The sequence below is a fragment of the Anoplopoma fimbria genome, chromosome 23 (assembly GCF_027596085.1).
Source record: "Anoplopoma fimbria isolate UVic2021 breed Golden Eagle Sablefish chromosome 23, Afim_UVic_2022, whole genome shotgun sequence".
Classification (NCBI taxonomy): Eukaryota; Metazoa; Chordata; class Actinopteri; order Perciformes; family Anoplopomatidae; genus Anoplopoma; species Anoplopoma fimbria.
The window spans coordinates 15,906,337-15,924,174 of NC_072471.1; the positions used below are offsets into that span (position 1 = coordinate 15,906,337).

Sequence of the window (17,838 nt, forward strand, 5' to 3'; positions counted from 1 at the left end):
TCAGTTGTGTGTGTGAGTGTGTGCGTGTGTGTGTGTCATTAATCTGCGTGCCTAGTTAGAGCAGTGAGATGCACCACTTCCATCTGCTCATCACAAATTGAGAAAATGCTGCACATTGAGTGTGTGAGTGTGTGAGTGTGAGTGTGAGTGTGTGTGTGTGTGTGTGTGTGTGTGTGTGTGTGTGTGTGTGTGTGTGTGTGTGTGTGTGGTGGGGGGGGACTGTGATTAGTAATCCTGTAGCATTTCAGTGGAGCAGGACTTCAAACTAATACAGCAGCTTCTGGTGGAGCAAAGAAAAAGTCGAAAGCATTGATGACTGCATTGGAGTCTGCCACTGTTTTAATCAGTAGAAGAAGAAAGAGACATGAGAAGAAAGAGAAATTAAAATTAGGCATCTTGCTTAAACAATAACTCATTCATCCGCAGACGGTTTAGAAATATGACTTCAAAACTCACTGAGCTTGCGTATCCACAAGTGTTGAGGCTGTGGATGAGGCGCTTTTCCATTCAAGAATCTAGGCAGCACGTTTTCCATCAACATGCAGCCTGATTCAGTGGCGTCTCCATGACAACAGTTCACAGCGTCATGACAACGGAAGAGCACCCCCAATGGCGCGTGGAACACCCTGACTTCCTGTCGGCTTCCTGCTCCGTCTCTCTCTATTGCCATGGATACGAAACCATCACCTCTCGTCTCTATCTTTCGGTGCGGGGTCGCGCCCCCAATTCCTCACTTGTCCGGCAGACACCACACACACACACACGCACACACCCACAGGGATAACAACACAAAGGCAAACATTACCCTTATACAAATAAAGGCGTGTGCATTTGTACACTCTCATATAGGCACTACAGCCTGTGTGTGTACTATATATGTGCATCTGGGAGGGGAGACTTCTATCAGCGGCCACCCAAAGATTTCTTTTGAAATTTGTGTGTGTGTCTGAGGGGGGCCGGCTGGTGGGGGTGGGGGGTTTAATCAACTTTCCACCCACAGATTGGTCACAGAGTGCAGCCCTCCCAGTGAACTTTCCCACTGGGGAAAAGAAAGTCAGTTCTGTGCTGAGATCCAGTTAGCTTCCACTTGGCTGGTCTCCGAATTCCACGCTTCACGGACCAATAGACGAGCCTCCATTAACTTTCATCAAACCAATTGGATTTGGTTGCCACTTAACTTCATGGCTCCGTAAAATAACGACCTAACTGCAGCGCATCAGATGAAAGCCCTGCGTCAAAAAGTCCTTCTTTGAGAAAAACACAAGTTTCAGCTGTGATTTCTGTCTTTGCTTCTGTCTTTGAACTCAGCCATTCTCTGAACAATAAAAGGAGTATGTATGTGTCAGCGCTTCAAGAAAAGCAACTTTTGGTACTAACTTTGCATTTCTCTCTCTCTCTCTGACTTTCATTCATGGTTTTTTCACACCGGGTTCTCACATGCAGCAATGAGTTAAAATAGACTATTTAATTTGAGAAGCTCTTTAAACCTCAAAGAAAGGCTTCTTTGTGTCTGACTGGTTCCCTCAGAGTAATGTAACCTTGTTGATTCAGATTAAGTCACACATTGGAGTTACAACAGGAAAGAGCATCCCATCTGCAAATGTGTCCTTTTCATCTCCTAAAATTTAAAGAGTCAGCAAAGACACTAGTTGGAAATCTTCTCAACCTGGAAGATGCCATCAATCAGAGCTTAAGAATCAATATAAAGCTGGACTCATGAAGAAGAACCTATTTAGGTTGGGAAGTCACAATTTACTCAGGTCAGGTAATTCTTCTCATTTTGACGTGATGAAGTCTTTCAAATTTATGGAACGCTTCAGCCGCAAAATGACCATTTGTATATCAATGACACCCGTGTTGCCTTGAATTCTTGAAGAAAAGTTTGTTATTATTGCGCAAAAACAGAGTAAAGTCAAGTTTAACTAGAATAAATGGATACCACTTTAACAAAAGCATAACTATATCAAAACATCCGTTTACAAACTTATAAGGTTTTAGTCTAGTATAATCCAACTATAATTTGTCCTCGATTACTGGATTCAATCTCAGGGGGTTGGCACGAAGTGCCAATGCTCTCAGGTCTAGGAGATTAATTTCCACTGGACACCGCTAAAAGTCAACCATTGTATAAGGTGTTCTGGATAAAGACATTCACTGAATGTCAATTGCATTGTCTCACGTCTTTTTTCCGATGACTTAATCAACAGCTGTTTGTAGTGTTTTGCCCAAAATGATAGCTTTGCACTGTAGCAGAAACCTGGTCAACGCGGTAATTGCAGATCACAGTGGATAAACATAAACATTCTTCACCTTCCCCAAATTCCACCAGGTTTGGTGAGATTTTCTTTTGTGACAGCATGGTAAGTAAGTTTAGTTCACACCATCAGCAACATCATAAAATGACACAACTTGAATAAAGAAGGTATACTAGGGTGAGCCTCAGTGATCTCTCTGACCCCTGATGTTGGTCTATGGCTGCTGCACAAAGGACTTTAAAGCAGAGTGCTTGCAGGATTTGGAAGACAACGGTCACGTGGGTAAACCACAGTGGCACCATGACAGAGAGAACAATGCTACACAACAGAGAAACCTTACGGTTGTGATGCACTGCGGGAACATCTTTAGTCATGAGTCGAGCTCTGCTCCACAGCAGGGAAACAGGAAATATGAATTAATTAGATCCATAAGCACAGCATGTTATCAGATTGAATCAGTTCTTAAGGTCAAGAGTCTGATTATTACTTCTCTAATATCTAGTGATTTCCCTTAAAGCTGAAGTATGTGCTTGTTTCTTTGCATGTGTATTCCTGTTTGTACATGTGTAAGTCTTCACTGCCCATCAGCTGGCCAAGCAGGTAGCAGCAAGGTTCTCTCCCTCTCCGGTAGCCTCAGTCCTCGGTGCCAGCCTTTTTAAAAAAACAACGGTGGCTTTTGTATGTGGGCATCGGCAGAGACAGACGGCCATTGTCAGCCGCTGTAACTTCAGACAGACCTCTTCAACTGGAGAGACCGCAGAGAGAGCATTGGCATTTTGTGGTTTCAGTGACTTAGTTTCACTCTCTCTCCTTTTCACCTTTTGTCCCTTGTGAGACTGCCATCCTCCTTTTCTTATGCTGGCTGTGCCTCCCTACTTCCTTAATCCTCAAATGTTGAGTCTAAAGAAGAATCAGTAGCTGACTAATACATAGCACAAGATTTGGACTAACTCATTGGACAGGAAGTACATAAAAAGCTCTAGATGCTCGTTAGTAAGATGGTCATTCTTCGAGGTGACGCTAAACAACGAGGGCGCCAGCATTCTCCAACTGAGGTGGCAAGGATAGGCACGTCTCACCAACTAGCTGTCTTCTTGTATAACCCCCCCTAACTGCATGTCCGTGTCTTGTTCTGGGCTGACACTATGATCATACAGCTCATGTTACACACATACAGTACTTTACCTTCAATAGTTTATCATGTATGTGATAAAACCAAGAAAGGTTTGGTGGAAAAGAAGTCAGAGAACTGGAGAATTGTTCAAAAAGCTGACCTTTGGCCTGTCTTTATGACTATATTAAGACACATTTTCTGTCAAGTACAACTTCTGCTGGTGGTGTTAAAAAAAATACTGTGAATATCACTCTCAAATATGAAAACTTCCTGTGGAGCCTTAAGAAGTGGCTCTGCAAAGTCTTTAGCTCCTTTGTAGACAACAGCAGCTGCGGTTATCGTGGAGTCGCAGCACTCAAGAAGGATTCCGATGGAGACTCAAAGTCAAAGACACTTCTCAAATCCATCCTCGTGCGCGGTTTGTTCCAAACATACTTATTCCACATCAGAGCTAAACTCACTACTTGCTCGTGTCCTCGTTACTCAGAAGCTCTGCCTGTGTTTTGTCAATTCAGCAGTGGAGTAGTGGATTATGATGCAGAAGCTGCTTGAGACGTTTCCAAGATGCTTTTATTTTGCCACGTGACTCATCGGTCATCATGGGAAAGCTGACTGATGTAGCAAGTCCATTTTTCAGAGCGTGTATTTGAGACTGATATGCAAGATTTGGTATCAAGCATTACTTTAAGCGCCACATCAGGCTGAAGTGAAGAAATGGAAGAAGAGAGAAAGGAAATAAATCATTTCCTCAATGTCCTATTGAAACAAGAAACTTTTTATAAAGATGCATCAGTATGAGAAACAGAAAAAAACAGTCAAGATGGTACACTCCGTAATTCAATATTTGAACGGTATTTGGTTTACCTTTGTGTCTGGCTTTTGTAATACAAGAAAGCTTTCCCCCCCACTGTATGCCACTTCTACCTTTAAGATTCTGTGCTTCTACCAATCACTGCCGACGAGAGCAACTACACAAGTGTTTGACCAAGCCGAGTTTCCAGTCCAGGCTTCTCGGCATCAAAGACATCCGGCTGTCCTCGTGGCACAGGCCAGCTTTAAAATAACTGCCACAGTGAAAGCAGACTGCAGCTAAGTGGGTTAAAGAAGAAGAGCACTTATGAGTAAAATGCTTTGGATGGAGAGGCTGGTACAAAAAAACAAACGGTAAAAGAGAATGGAAGAGACAGGGGGAGGGAAGACCAAATATCACAGTAGAGAGCGGCCAATCAATTATTCAAAGTAACATCTGTGGTTTTTTAGCAATGCCAACTATGTGGTGACTAGAACAGTGCAACATACTTCTATCAGTACACTCAGAGTACACTCATGTATCACAAATCTTTCGCCTCAATCGGTTATAGTATTCAAAGTAGTACATGTACAACATTTTATCCATTCTAAGGATTAAATGATCTGTGTTAGGAAATTACAAATATCTGTAATATTCTATAATAAATTTTTTATATTCTTTATTATAATGTCCCAAATGTGTATGCCTCCGCCCCCTCCCAAAATAAAAAAAAAATCTGATTATATTTTTTCCTGCTAAAAAACAGACAGTTAAGAAAGCTTTGGAAAATCTTTCTAACACGATTTATTTCCTTCAGTGGAGATTTTTATTTGGCTGGTTTACAGATCCAGGCTGTGTGCGTGTTTGTAAATTAGCGCGCACATAATCTCATTTTAGGCACTGGAGTTAAAGCTAGAAGGAGTGAGGCACGCAATTCAAATCACATGCTATGAACAGTGAAAAAAAGAGTTGATAGTGGGAATAATTTAATAAACAGTGGCGGTCACAACGCTGTGGCATGGATTTTTTGCTAAGTATCATAATAAATGATTTTAGAATTTGTCCATTCTGCCACAATGTTGCCTATAATGCAGCATGTGATAATCAGCAAGACCCTTATTAAGTGCTGAGCCAATCCTTCCAGAGCGATACCCCCCGATACTGATCTTATTAAGCATATGCTCAAAAACAATAACTATAAAGGGAACTATTTAAATAAAGATTTGAGCATCCACACTGATGAACTGTAACTAATGGAGCCAAGGAAGGACTGCACACTCCAGCTGTGTCGGCGCAGCAAAAATGGATATTCATGACTTGATGAAATTTAGATAAGGATATGACTAAAAATACTAAGAAGACAGTCGAAAAGTAAGCACTACTGTGTGTCTTTCAGCACCACGGAGGCGGACAGAGCGGGAGAGAGAGAGAGAGAGAGAGAGAGAGATGATGATAGAATATATGTTCCAAGACTCTTCTGCTAATCCAGCCTTTTGTGTGGAACAAATACACCTTCATATTTGGATGGATTTTGATTGGCTGTCAGTGTTTCTATTGTTCATCTTATCTGAAAGTGATCCCAACCATATTGTTCTCCACTGTCGCTGTCCTTATGGCTGTGGTGTTGACTCTGCCATCCGCCACTTGAGTTACGGCCTTTGCACACCAGGGCCGTATTTTTTTTATGCGATCAATTCACACTTCAAAATATTATTTCAAACTGTTGTTTTTGTCATGGATACTTTCACACAGATTGCAAAGATTACGCGGCAAAAAAAACGACTCTTTTTCAGAGCAATGTTTCCAATAAAGGCATCAACCAATCACGTTGTGCAGAATGGGCCTATGTTTATGAAACCACAAACATGGAGGCTTCGCAGTCAGAAGCAAGACGGAAGATTGTATTACTCCTTTCAATGTTGACAAAGACCAGATCCACTCCTTCTGTTCTTTCCTTTCACATTAAAATCCCTAAACATATAATGTTAGCAGGCGAGTATTTTGCATTTTCTTGTCATTTATTCGTCACTAAAACGGTGTGTAAAGGCATTTTAAAAACAATATATTTATTGATATTGTTTTTGGTGTGGATGCCCCTTACTCATGAAAATATATGTCTTGAATGCATTTCCTATAAACGCATTTATAAGTATTTTAAATCCTGTGTTGTTTATATCAATGCATCATACTAGCTTGCAGTAGTGGTTTAATGGACCACTGTTGATTTCTGATCGATTTCTGAACACAGTGTGAAATGAAGTTTTACTGACGCTCGTTATCCGCCAATATTCAGTAATATTTCATAATGTCATTATAAAAGTCACTATTTCTTGGATCACAAGATACATTCAATAAGTCATGGTGGGCCGCTGTTGTACGCTTAGCTTTAAGAAAGTATGATTTACTGTAACTCTTTTGAGACAGACAGTACCATACTGTTATTTACTATGTAGCTGACATTCTGTCATCACTGCGCTCAACATATTGTCTTTTGATTTACACATTCAGTATGCTGCTATGTGTGCCAGTATTTTTCAGGAAATTGCTATTACACCATCAGGCATCCTATAATGCCACCAGGTGCAAACCCATCTGGTTCTAATGCTCGGAATGCACTGGGCTGCCAGATGGTATCTCACAAGGAGAACATATGATCACTGAACTCCCATCAACCATCACACATACACCATGTGTGAGATAGATATGTTTTATTTGTTGTAAGGATATAAATTCATCAAAATTTAGACTGAACACGGTTGTATACTCATTGTTTTTCTTTAGTTTTTATGAGTAACTCATTTTAGAAACGGCAAATAGCTGTCGCCATCTCACCACTAGGGTCTGTGCATTGTATTCACACTTCTGTGTCAAGTTCCTCAGAAGAAGAACAGCAACGCAAGACAGAAGAATAGTGTAACGCAGTGAACAGGCACCCTCATTCCAACATTTGTTCAAACTGTATTTAAGGTGTTTGCTGCCGTTATTTGTTGCTTCCTGCCATCATACACTGACGGCAGGGCAACACAGGACATAATGTATGGTGGTATGTTGGCCTGATATATTGTAGTAGTTCTATTTACTGTATTTGATGGTGGGGGCAGGGACTGACTGTTTATAAGCTTCTACCTCACCGTCAGTGATGAGTCATAGCATTTAATGGATGAGTATTTAAATGATTCACTTTGTGTGTACATGTGTCATATAAACAGATTCTGCATTCAAATGAAGAACCTGAAGGCAACGGGACAAGATTTTGGTATTGGAAGCGTTCTGGTTACTGTTTGCAGCCAGGGTGGTATTGACCAATCACGTGGCCGCAGGCTTTGGTTGAATAGGTAACCAGTCTGTGTGGAGAGGATAGGAGGTGGAAATACAATCTTGGAACTCAATTCTATCGTCTTGACAATGATTTTGATTTTTATTGTTTTAAAATTAGCTTGGTTTTGTCTTTAATCTGCTTCTCTCTCATTGTCTCTCTCTCTCACACACTCACACACACACACACACACACACACACACACAAAGTAAAGCACAGACAATGATTTGTGCCAAACTCCAGTATAGATCGTGCTGAGCTGTTGAATGATCAATAGCAGGCGGGCTGCTGTTGCCATTGTTGTCCATCACCATCCACCAACAATCCATCAATCCAACAGGGCATTTGCCGATTCAATTCAATCGTTGTGTCTTAAAAACAACAACCTGAGAACTGAAATGCAGTCTGTTAGGAGTGTAAACATATAACCAATACCTTCAGGCAACATCCTCAAAATGCAAGTGATTATAGGTTAGAAGGGGTCGGCAATTCATGTTCAGAAAGCTGAGTGGAATACAATGAGGTCTGGAGAGAAGAGCTATGGGAGGGGAAGGGACGAGCACACGTTCTCCCATCATGCTGAGCAGAATCAGATTAGTTTTAAATCTCCAACAGTTGGATCACAGCATGCTAAAACCCTAAAGTTATGGTGAGTATCTACATATATTCAATGTCAAAATATAGGATGCATCAAAACAGGGATACATGCTTGAATCTCTTTCCTGCCGTACTGCACATATGGAACCACAGGCAGGAGGTGTGATAACCGCTGAGAAGTCAGATGTATGGTGTACCGTATTGGGGGGGGGAATACAGCATATGGCACAGTGAAGGACTCCAGATAGAAGATCGCTCTCACTGGCAGGACTGCTGGGACACACTACCGCACCATCACAGCCTCACAGCCACTTGTATGTGTGTGTGTTTGTATGGAGGAGTGTGAGAGAGAGGGCCCAGTGAGAAAGCGTGTTTTGTGTGTGATTTCTGAGTGCTGCCTAGGCATATTGCTGGACAGATGGCTGGAGGGTCCTCTATTTCCTTTCCCTAAAAGGAAACTAGTTTTCTCTCTGTATGCATCTAAAAGCATTTAACATAAACATTTCAAACCAAATGAAACTTGCTCGACTGCTGCAACTTCAAAGCAGAGCCACACATTTTGACTGTGCAAAGGCTTTTCTCAAAAGAGCATCAAGATATCTGGATAGAAGAGAAACCTTTAAAAAAATCTACTAACTCAGCTTGTTGTTCCCAATCTGGGATCCAGAGATCGCTTCTTTCTAAAGATCTCCAGTTAATAAATGATAAATGAACAGCTTTTCCCTCTGGTGACAGCAGGTGGAGGAAGGAGTTAAAGGCCACTGGCATTTACGGGCAGTGTTATCGTAATTCTATGAAATAAATTTAAAGGGATGACAGAACTCCATTTGTCTATTTCTTCAGCAGGTAATCTCAAATTAAGTTAATCTGATCACAAAAAGATCTCATCAAACGGGAACACGCAGGTTTTTGTTCGGGACATTTGGAAGTCTCTGATTTCAGCCTTCTGAATTGAACATCATGAGATTCATCCCCTGCACTTTCAGAGAACAAACAAATTATGGAATAAAAACAATAAGATAACCTTGTTAAGAATCGTCATTGAACGTTTCAGCATAATCTATTTCTCAAAATCGACCTAAGCTTTACTGAAGATGGGTGAATGCCAACTACCCAGTTTTTGAACTTGAACAAGTGAAAAAAGGCTTTGTCCTTCTGTCTGGACAAAAGTACATAGAAAAGTCAAGGATGCAACTAATATCTAAGATAGCGGGGAAATTTGCAAAAATCTAATTGAAGAGTTTAATAAATCCCAAAAAACAATGGGTCAGGTGATATTCTGAACACAAACACATAACATAAATAAAGATTTTGGACGAGGATCCCTCCAAGATTTATGACAAAGATAAAGGGTTTACTGAGGGGGACATTTCAAAGATGGAAAAATCTACTCATCACTGTCTCTACTGGACAAACTATGTACTGTATGGAAACTACCTCAAACATGTCTTTGGTGTTTCTATGCTGACATATATACGACGGTATTGGTTGGTTTATCAGCCCTCACAATTTAATCGACAAGGTCTATACTGCTTCTACTGTTTGTGCAACTTTTTATGACAGAAATTGGATGTGTCATGTCAAGTTGATGATGGCATATGTTTGTTGATTAAGAGCATGAAGTGAAATCCAAATGTATATAGAAATAAAATCATCTTTTAAAGTTTTTTTGTGAATACACCAAAACTCCCACTAACAGAAAACAAATTGCTCTCCAAGGACCATTAAAACTAAATTTGAAGCTGGAAATTACGTTTTAACCATGTTCAGTAAAAACCTTACATCGATTGACCTGATTGGGAGGTGAGAATTACTTTAGGAAATTTTCAACGTTCAAAAACTTTAAATACCTGCTCCGCTACCAGTTTGGTGTTGATGATGTCTTCTTTTTATTCAGAATGTATTTAAATGTTGGGGTGTTTTTTTCCAATCCTACTTCCGCACCGGTTACTGAAATCAGCACCAAGTCCTTCTCTCGACTTTCTTTACCACAGAGGACCTGTGCTGTGACAGCTGCTCAGACTCATATCTTGAGAGATTATGTCTTTAACAAACCATTACAGTTTATTGCACTGACAACATGGTGAAGAGCCGCCGGCATGGCTTGTAAAAATCAGGTGTTTGCTGAACACTGTAACAGGTGGTGTAGTGATGCCCTAGAGGACTTCTCATACACAAGGAGGGCTGTGGTTAATTTAAGGCCAAATTTAGTTTTCCAAGCTGGAAAAAGATATACTGTAAATATGAATTCATAGCAAAGGAATAAAACACCAATACATTAAGTATAATAAATGTCAGAAAATTCATGACTTAATAACACAATTACTTTTGGAATGTCTCTCCAAAAATGACAAATTATATTAGAAAAAAGGGGGTTTTATGAATCCAATCATAGTGTCTAAAGGAAACGCAGCTGTCACTTAAAGGGACATTTGACTTAAAGGGACATTTGGACTTAAAGGGACATTTGGACTTAAAGGGACATTTGGACTTAAGGGACATTTGGACTTAAAGGGACATTTGGACTTAAAGGGACATTTGGACTTAAAGGGACATTTGGACTTAAGGGGACATTTGGACTTAAAGGGACATTTGGACTTAAGGGGACATTTTCTTAAAGGGACATTTGGACTTAAAGGGACATTTGGACTTAAAGGGACATTTGGACTTAAAGGGACATTTGGACTTAACGACATAAGTTCAACAGACTCTGTGGGGACAGTTTCTTCAAATGCAGCATTATTCCAGAAAGACACGTCCTCTCACTGCGACATCAGGTTTACATTCACACTTCAACTTGCTTGTTTTTGGCCAAAACGTCTCAACATGCTCAGAGAATGACCAGAACAACCCCTGCCCGGACTGCGGCTCATTCACTAGAAAATAACTGTGAGGCGACAGGGACTATTTAGCTGTAACCTACATTGTAGAAACGCATGCTCTTACACAAATCCCAAATTCCGATCTACACACAGGATGAATCCGCCTTTGCCGCCGATTGCACATTTTGAAAACGCGCATAAGTGTGAATGCGGGAATAAAACACATGACAGCCACCACACTCAATCAAATCTAAATCCAAAAAAAAACACAATCTTTTCTCACCAATTTGGCTGAAGAGGAGCAGCTGGGAGATGAAGATATGAGTCCTGGAAACTGGCGTCTCCATGGTCCTCTGCGAGGGAATTGAACGTCAAGACGCAGAATGTGGGGTTTTCTAAAAAAAAAATGAAAAAAAAAATAAAAAAAAAACCGGTCGTGGAGATGCGCTACCAGGTCATCCTTCCTCCTCTGCCGCCTCTGCTCCGGTCAGCTCGGCTCGGCTCGGCTCGGCTCGGCTGCGTGAGGAGTGAGGAGTGCTGGCTGGCTGATGACGGACGCGCGCTTTTGTACATCGCAAACGAGAGACGAGGGGCTGCGTGTGCGCGCCGCCCACTGCCCTTAATGGAGATCACTGTATCACTGCTGTGATATCCTGATGCTGTTACTACAGGAGGCTGCATATGGGAATATATAATCCTATAGTGTCTCTGTAGTAGGAAACAATGAGTCCACAGGGAACTTGTCATACTTTATATAAAGGGGATATAATAATAATAATAATAATTAAGCCTTTATTAGTCCCACAATGGGGAAATTATTTCTCTGCATTTATCCCGGAGGAGCAGTGGGCTGCAATGAATCGGGGAGCAACTTGGGGTTAGGTGTCTTGCTCAAGGACACTCGGCATGTTGCAGGTAGAGGGGCTTGAACCACCAATCTTGTGGTTACGGGTAGCGCTCTACCTCAAAGCCGCCCCATAAAGTAATGTATAGGGAACAAAATGCATATATGGTGATCACAAAGTGTATCCACGTTTGGTCAGGTCATGACCTTATTATCTATACAGTGTTACTGTAAAGACAGTTAAATATCTCTATAAAGTATAGTGTTTGGCAGATTGGTTTATTTATTCCTGTGTGTGTGTGTGTGTGTGTGTGTGTGTGTGTGTGTGTGTGTGTGTGTGTGTGTGTGTGTGTGTGTGTGTGTCTATCCCATATATCTCTAAAAGGTGCTGCATAGTGAGTTGCCGTGACCTCCACTATACTGTAATGAATGCACGGCATATTTGTGCTTGGCAAGAAAGAAAGGATAAGAAATATCATATGGAGTCAGGTCCATGAGACAACTGTGGCGTCATAGGAAATAAAATAAAAGCATAACAGTTCAAATGTCTAATGTTAAAAAAAAGAGTCAACAAATCTCCTCTGGGAACATCGTGGTGAGTCTCACAGGCTCATTTCACTTGACTACCTCACAAAGCTTCAAGTTTTTTAAGGTCTTTCTATGAAGCCGTGAAACGAAACAAGAATCTGGATCCAGCCAAGCCAGGACTGTCCCACGGCAGAATCAGCGTGTGTGTATTTGCACACACGCTTTTTGGCAGTGATTGGACTACCAGATTCCCATGAAGTACACAATGGCATAGTGCAGAGTGGGTGTGTGTTTGTGTGTGTGTGTCTTGGGCAAAATAATGCGTGTAGTTCCACAAGCAACAGGCTTCAATGGTGCAATAACACACCAGTTGTGTGAGCTCTCACACACGTTTGTGAGAGTGAGACGGTGCTTCGGTCCCACAATAACATGCCGCTCTCGTTACTCCGTGTGCATTCATTAGCATAAATTAAGAGAGATAATCCTTGTCTCACTTGTTGGACCAACACTTTTTTTTTTTCGGATGCTTGTTACAATATCTTCTCTGCCTCCGCGCTTCCGGGATATAAGCCTGTGTGCATGTGTGTGTGTGTGTGTGTGTGTGTGTGTGTGTGTGTGTGCGTGTGCGTGCGTGTGTGTGTGCGTGTGCCTCTTCTTGGGAGAAAAGGCTTGTGGGATAACAACATGTTGATTGTATCATCAGTGCGTGTGTGATTACAGGCAGAATTAGAGAAAATAGAACCGAATATGAATGCAACTGGAAGGAAAAAGCTCTCTTATTGGGTCTTATATAACAAACACGCACACAGACACAACACACTTACATACACACACAGCGTTTTTTGAGCTGAAGACTGAAGCGACATCATCTCAACAGAACACACGCGTTAACACAAAGAGTAACATGTCTGCCCCCGACAGGTGTAGAGGAATGAGCTGTCTGGTGAATGATCACAACGTGCTGTCCCCTCCTGCAAAATATACAGAGCTTCTCTTTTTCTTTTTTCGATCCTGCTGCTGTGAAAAGCTGATTTGTTTTTTCGCTGCACACTGGCAGCCATGGATTATGGATTATGTGTTTGCTCTCTCTTTTCTCTCTCTGTCCGTGCTGCACGGTGAGTGGAGGAAGGTCAGCGGGAGTTGGTTCAGGTCATCAGCTGTAAAGTGTATGTGGCCATGCTGTGTCTATCTGGCCATGGATCAGATCTTCATGGAGCTGCACAGCATAGATTAAGTCTATTATTTCTGATGTTACACTGGATGCTCCACGGAAACTTGTTAAACAGTCCCTGTGTACTTGAAGGGGTTGCTAGGTTTCTATCTTAATTGTACCAGTACTAGCACCAGTCCTGTGTTGTGTGTCTGGTCAGCTAAAGTCAGAGTTAATCTGGGATTAAACTGATATGGTTATGTTCAGCCCTTAAAATACAACAAATATGAAACATTAAAAACACATCAAGCATGTTTCCACCTGGTAAGACCTTTGCGACAATTTTAACAGTCGAACACTCAAGAACCAAAGTGCCTTTTAAGTCCAACTCAGCAGGAAGAGAACGTCCAGTAAAGTCTGGAAGGGTCCAATAGAGTCCAAGAAAGTCCTGCTAAGTCTTGTACACACAGTGCGGTCCACTAAAGTCTGTCTGTGAGTCCAGAAGAGTCCTTAAGAGATCAATTGAGTCCAGTAGAGTTCAGCAAAGCCCAGAAGAGTTTAATTAAGTATAGTAGAGTCCAGGAGAGTCCAGTAAAGTTCAGTAGAGCTCAGTAGACACAGAATTAGGAAGAGTTCTGTCCTGACCGAAGGAGGCATCAATCAAAGGATGAATAATGATAAGGATTCATTCACAAAGAGGATTGAGAGCAACAAGTCGATAGCACACCACTGACGACGAACACCAGATTTCATGGTAATCAACTGACCTGAACAAATGTATGAAACGTATCTTCATACTATGCTTCGTATCATATCTTACGAAAAGTAACTCGTCATTTTTCATGAGTTTTCCTACGAAAGCCAGCAACACCTGTAAATTTCGGCTTTTTACTTATTTCCGTCATCACAGGAAACAACTCAGTTAGGTTTAGGCAACAAAACTACTTGGTTAGGTTGAGAAAAGATCATCTTTTGGGTCAAAATAACTCCGAAAGTGCCGTTACTGAAGAATGCAATTTACGTGATAAATAAATCAACGTTGACATCTTGTTAAACATGGGCAACAAACAGCAGTCTCCTGGCTGAGAGATCACCTGTTGTTGGACCCATCCACCGCCAATCCGGCCCGCGGTGCGTAGGCTTCTGCAGTCTATATACTTCCTCGTTCATGATTATGCCCACAACATACAAAAAGATTTTGTGGGATATCAGCGAAATACAGCACATTATTTTTTGTAGGTATAAAAACGAATGCTGAATGGGAACCAGCCTGCTTGACCACATGTACATTCTATGCTGTAGACCAATTAAGAGTCTTGGAGGAAAGATCCTCCAGTGAAGTATTTGCTGTGGAATCATTTCTTTCTGTAAAAGCTCAATTCTGGGTTGGGTATATTGCCCAAGGACATGTGGACTGAAGGCGCAGGAGATTGAACCATCGATCATCCAGTTGGAGGGCGACCCGCTCTACCTACTGAGCCACAGCCTCCTCAAAGTCAACAGCAGACATTACTATTGTTATAAAGTAAAGAAGTGACAAAGATGTTCCATTAAAAAGTTCCCCCTCTAACTACCTCCACCTCAAGGTTTTTGATTATGTGCACGTGTGTGTGTGGTGCGTGTGCCCCTGTTACCATGACAGTGGATGACGTTTCCGAGTTGACAGCGATATTGACTTCCAGCGGTGGCGACTGGAGGTCAGTTTTCTGGACACCACTGGGCTGACAAACACTGGTCGATGTGTGTGCGCGCGATAGAGCTGCCATCGGTAGTCGATGCCTGCTATGGAGCAACAAAGCACCGCAGTGTGTGAGGCTCGTTAGTGCTGCAAACGTCTGTTGTTAAGGTGCATGGTAATTAATGCTGAAAACACTGGTCTGTGCAAACTAATACTTATAGTAAACTCAATACAGTGTGTTTAAGTGGTGGGGCTTTTTATTATTTGACTTATCGTTTTTATATTAGCGTGTAAACTCTGTAGCCGAGGCTCCTCTGTAGGCTCTTTCCTGATTTCTGAGTTCTACTTAATTAAAATGCGGATTGACCGATAAGCCAATGTTGAAAGAAAGTGTTCCCTTAGGGGAGTCTGCTGTATTTAGTCATCAATAAACTCTGATTCTTGTAGAGTCAAGAGAACAACAAGAATCCAGAAGAAGACTTAAGACTCATGGCATGGAGAATAACGTCAGAGTTGTCATTTGTCATCGACATCAAGCATCGGAAAACGGTAACAGCGAGCTGTCTGCATCTTTGTGTATGTGTGTTTGTGAAACTGACCTCACAAGACTGTGGGTCTTTAAGTGTGTGTTTTGGCCTTTTTACATTTGTGTCTGACATTTACCTTACTGGCATACTAAAGGTTCCACCATAGATCTTAAAGTCTTATGACTCATCTCACACTCACCACTCATTATGTGAGGAATGAGGATAACCTCCTTTAAAGACATTTTACATTATCCACAAGGGGACCACGATATATCTACTAATTAGATTAACATAAATTCATTATTTTATCAATTTAAAGCATCACGCCAGTGTAATTTGTTCATTTTCACTTTTTTTATCTCTTAATTGTGTCTAGGAAAAAAGATGGCATCTGGCACTTATTTACACACTGCATAAATTTACACACCAGGAATATAGATGTGTAGATCACGTTCTGCATACTCATTCACAACATTATCTCATCAACCGTATTCCAAAGAATCAGATGAAAGTGTTTGCATCGGGTAAGATGGTGAAAGTGATGGACATATAAGTGAATCAACCGGTGTTTTCACAACAGTGCTTCAAGGAACACACTAGGGGTTTAGCATGTTTAACCCATTGGTTAAGCAAAAATGTAACTTTGACAACACAAAAAGCAAAACCATTGACTACAATACTATTTACCAAAAAGTTGGAATATGGCTGCCAACAAAATAAAGCACAGATATGGTAATTTGCCCTTTGAGCCAAACAAAGTTAAACGTGATAGAAATAAACTCAACTCTCCGTCACACTCTGAATTAGCATAAACTTACTGGGGTTTTGTTTTGTTTGTGCATTCACACGACTTACCAGTGGAGAGGGGAACGATGAGCAGAAAGCAGCTGTAAAGCCAACTGGAGACCAAAACCTGCAGTGACCATAAAGAACAGTAAGGACTCCAGTTAAAGTGAGGTCAATTAACCAGACTTGGAGCACATGTATTTTGTCTAATTACAGCTCAGTGAAGCTGTGGTGGCAGTCAATAAATATACCTGGCCATCCTCAGGCTTTACCTGAAAGCCCCTTCCAACTACTGGGTACCTGGCTTTATACCTAACCGACTCGTGTCAAGTAACTGTCATCCGTCTTTTGATATTGTGGCTGACCTGACGCTGACTGACAGGTGACAGCAGGCCCTCCACTGCAGGTCCTCTATTGTCCATGAAGTGAGTGGCACTGGCCTGCCAGGTTGTTTATGTGATGTGTTGTGAATGAGATGAACAGTTGATGAAGAGGCCAACAGAATCCATTAATATGTTTTTTATAACTTCAGAGACACGGCAGGTATGGAGGTGAGCTCTGGCTACAGGCTGTGTTAGTTAGTTCATTGTCATGGGAAAGGTACTGGAGATGATCATTTAAAAAAAAAAAAAGATAATTAAAAAAAATTCAGTGACGGACCTGTTTTTCCATTAGCAACACTAATGATTCCTGTGAATGGAAACTACATTATATTGCTGTAATGTAATTGCTCTTTTTATGTTTCTAGCCCTCTCCACAAATACTCCAATGCCACCTCTCAGCTGCTGTAAACAATTCTGCGGAGGGAGGAAGAGGAAATGCTTTAGTGCTTTTAATAGTCTCAAAATGGAACTGTGGATCAGCTACCTCGCTAGTTAGCTTTTTTTTTTTATAGAGAGAATAAGAGTTTCAAACAGAATGGGAATATAACTTCAACAGCTGTCATGGTCTAATGAGTGCCTCTCTCTCTCTGCATTTAGAACCAGCAAACTGTCAGAGCTATGTGGTGAGGAGAGCCTGCTATACAGGTTGAGTCATTTTGTAAGGCATATATATCCCTTTTGAAAATTGTATACCCCTCATAATATCTTATCAGTTTTTCTGAACATGTCTTATGCCAATCCTTCAGCGCTTATACCTCTGACAATCACGAGAAGAGATGAACCTCTATCTGTATGGTGCTACATTTAACATTTAATCAGCCTGAAACAAGACAGTCAACATGAGGTGAGTTAAGAGGGTGTGTGTGCATTTGAAATAGTATGTCTCAATCTTTGTTACTGTGGTGTGTCTGTCAGGGATCGCCTGCTGATCAAACAGTTCAGGAGGTGTTGGAACATATTTTCCTTTGGATTCTGATGAAATACAGAATGAGTTACTGGGAGTAGCCCTATGTGAAACACTATGACCAGCGCCTCCTTCTCTCATACA

The 17,838-nt window shown here is 41.3% G+C and overlaps 1 protein-coding gene across 1 annotated transcript in view; it reads right to left on the reverse strand.

Annotated features, from left to right (window-relative positions):
- Positions 1-16,829, reverse strand: part of ptprz1b (protein tyrosine phosphatase receptor type Z1b) — a 64,851-nt gene extending 48,022 nt beyond the window's left edge. The window contains exons 1-2 of the mRNA XM_054625089.1: positions 16,773-16,829; positions 16,477-16,534 (exon numbers count right to left, since the gene is read on the reverse strand). Coding sequence (XP_054481064.1) covers positions 16,477-16,534; positions 16,773-16,829 — 115 coding nt within the window. The remainder of the gene's footprint in view (positions 1-16,476; positions 16,535-16,772) is intronic.
- Between the last annotated feature and the right edge of the window lie 1,009 nt (positions 16,830-17,838).